Here is a 2,476-nt window from a genome sequence, read left to right on the forward strand (position 1 = left end):
CACATATACATATATATACATATATATACATATATATATATACTGTATATGTGTGTGTGTGTGTGTGTGTGTAAAGTCAGAGGTCACCTGTTTTGACTTGTTCACTGCAAGATGATGCTATTATTTGTTGTACTGACAGAAACCAAACCCTTCAGTATGTACCCCATGACCAAATAGGAAAATGGCGCTATCTAGTGGCCACAATAGATAGAAAACCTCCTAATCCTTCCAGGAAAGACATAATGCTTAAAATAAACTTATACAAAGGATACTATAAAGAGTACAAAGCAAATATAAAAAGGTTCCCCGTATTTGAATTTTCTCACATAGAATATCAAGCATATTTCATGCAAATGTACATTTATTGTTCAAACTTAATCAGTTGCGAAAATTGTTGCATTTACTCAACTGTTTAGTGGAGCCAATTGATTTAACTTGGTTAAGAAAATTAAACGCCTCGTTTTTTTAGAGTGCATAAACAACTCCTTTCATGATGATTTCCAGTCATGTTTAATTTTGCAGCATGCAACAAGATGTTAGATTTTAAAGGAAGTAAATCTTGGTAAAATGCAGATCCTCAAAATAAATTTACTTAAATACTGTAACAAAGTAAATGTACGTTGTTACTCTGGGATGTACACCTGATCACAGCATCACACATACACCTCAACACTTCTGATGAAGTACACTTAAAATGTTAATTTACTTTGACAGAAGAAATTTATTATCAAATAACAAAAACAAACAGAAACTGGAGACATTTTTCATATCAGTTTGTCAAAACACGACACTGAAAAACCCAGAACATTTAGAGACCAAAGCTAGCAGCTGAAAAACTAACAAGTATCAACTTAAGATAAAAATGATTAGTCACATTTAAAGTTTACGTTACTAGTTTCAGGTAATACTTTTTTAATGAAAGTATTGCAAGTCCTTGAGAAGCTCCCTAATCTTTGTAGGAAAATGTTCAGTCAGAAAGTTTCTGCATATTTTTACAATAATAATGTCACTCAGGTTGTTCTTTAAACAGAATACATAAGATCAGTACAAAGACTTAACTGGTACGTAAGTGTGTACCCAATATATCGGTATTTTCTGAGGATTTAAGTACTTACTGGGTACCTACCCACCCAGCACATACCTGATATATACTAGTGTTTATCAGGCTGTTTTATGCATTGTTATCCTTTAAACCAGAACATAATTTAATCAAGTAAACTCAGTTTTTGCAGCTGCTCTTTTTCCTTCAACTTTCTCTGTTGACAGCGCATCAAGTCAACAGTTTTACAGAAAAAGAAAAAAGTCCGTATAATATACGATCGTGTAGCTTTACAACATAACCCCAGTTTTTAACGGGTCTACAGCTCGATGGCAGCAGAGTCCCCAAAGTACTGGGTAAATATCTCCGGGTGAGCTTGGTAGAACTGTCTGAGGAGGCGTTTCCTCTCCTTGCTGGATATCTTCGTGTCCAGGTTGATGTTGTTCAGGAGCACTAACAGTTCTCGGTTCGTAGTCGTCTCCGTGTGAGTCCTGCTGGAAGCCTGCGGGCTGATCGTAGAACCTGATGGAACAGAGATATATCGAGTTTAGTCTGGTTCTAAAGCAACCGCTTGATTTGTTGTTGAATTCTGTCGTTTTCTGTAGGAACATCCCTGAATAAACAAACAAACAGAAAGTCTTTCATGTGTGGAAGCTGAGCAAAAACTAAACCCTCTAAATTAGAAATATAATAATAAATATAATAGAGTTGAATTGTTTAAAAGAACTTTGGCATATTCTACTCTAATTCTAGACATTTTAAATTAAAAATCCTTTGTAAACATATAGAAACGAATGACTAAAACAAAACTGTTTAATCTTGAAAATCTGCTTAAATATMCATTAAAACCTGAAATAAAAATGGAGAATACAATATTTTCTTTGTTATTCTTTGCAGAAAAACATGTAGGATGATTCAGACGACTTATTTTTGTTTCCAAAAACACAAACAAACTAGGGGTGCACCGATAGATCGGCCTGATTCCCTTAATTTTAGGTGATCTGCGATCGGCAGATTTTTACGAGAAAAAAATTTTTTCTGCCGATTTTATCTACTTTCGCGAAGTTCCAAAAATCAGCTGCCTGTCCCCTTTTCCTCTGCTGTGAGAGAGGCTGACAGACCCGCCCACCAAGTCACGTCATCTGCACATGCGTTGTTACAGTTCACTCAGAGCAGGCGTTATGTCGCTGGTCTGGCAGTATTATACTGTTAAAGAAAACGACCGAAAGGTAGCTATTTGCAATATACAGTGGTGTGAAAAAGTGTTTGCCCCCTTCCTCATTTGCTGTTTTTTTGCATGTTTGTCACACTTAAGTGTTTCGGAACATCAAACCAATTTAAACAATAGTCAAGGACAACACAAGTAAACACAAAATGCAATTTGTAAATGAAGGTGCTTATTATTAAAGGAGAAAAAAATCCAAACCATCACGACCC

General features: G+C 35.4%; 1 protein-coding gene across 3 annotated transcripts in view; it reads right to left on the minus strand.

The window, feature by feature from the left end:
- Positions 1-701: 701 nt before the first annotated feature.
- The window catches only part of LOC106520210 (DEP domain-containing protein 7), a 13,347-nt gene continuing 11,572 nt past the window's right edge, over positions 702-2,476 (minus strand). For all 3 annotated transcript variants that reach the window (XM_014012174.1, XM_014012172.1, XM_014012173.1), the window contains one exon: positions 702-1,561. In XM_014012174.1, the coding sequence (XP_013867628.1) occupies positions 1,359-1,561 (203 nt within the window). In that variant the 3' untranslated portion in view covers positions 702-1,358. The remainder of the gene's footprint in view (positions 1,562-2,476) is intronic.

Source organism: Austrofundulus limnaeus, unplaced genomic scaffold (genome assembly GCF_001266775.1).
Source record: "Austrofundulus limnaeus strain Quisiro unplaced genomic scaffold, Austrofundulus_limnaeus-1.0 Scaffold89, whole genome shotgun sequence".
NCBI lineage: Eukaryota > Metazoa > Chordata > Actinopteri > Cyprinodontiformes > Rivulidae > Austrofundulus > Austrofundulus limnaeus.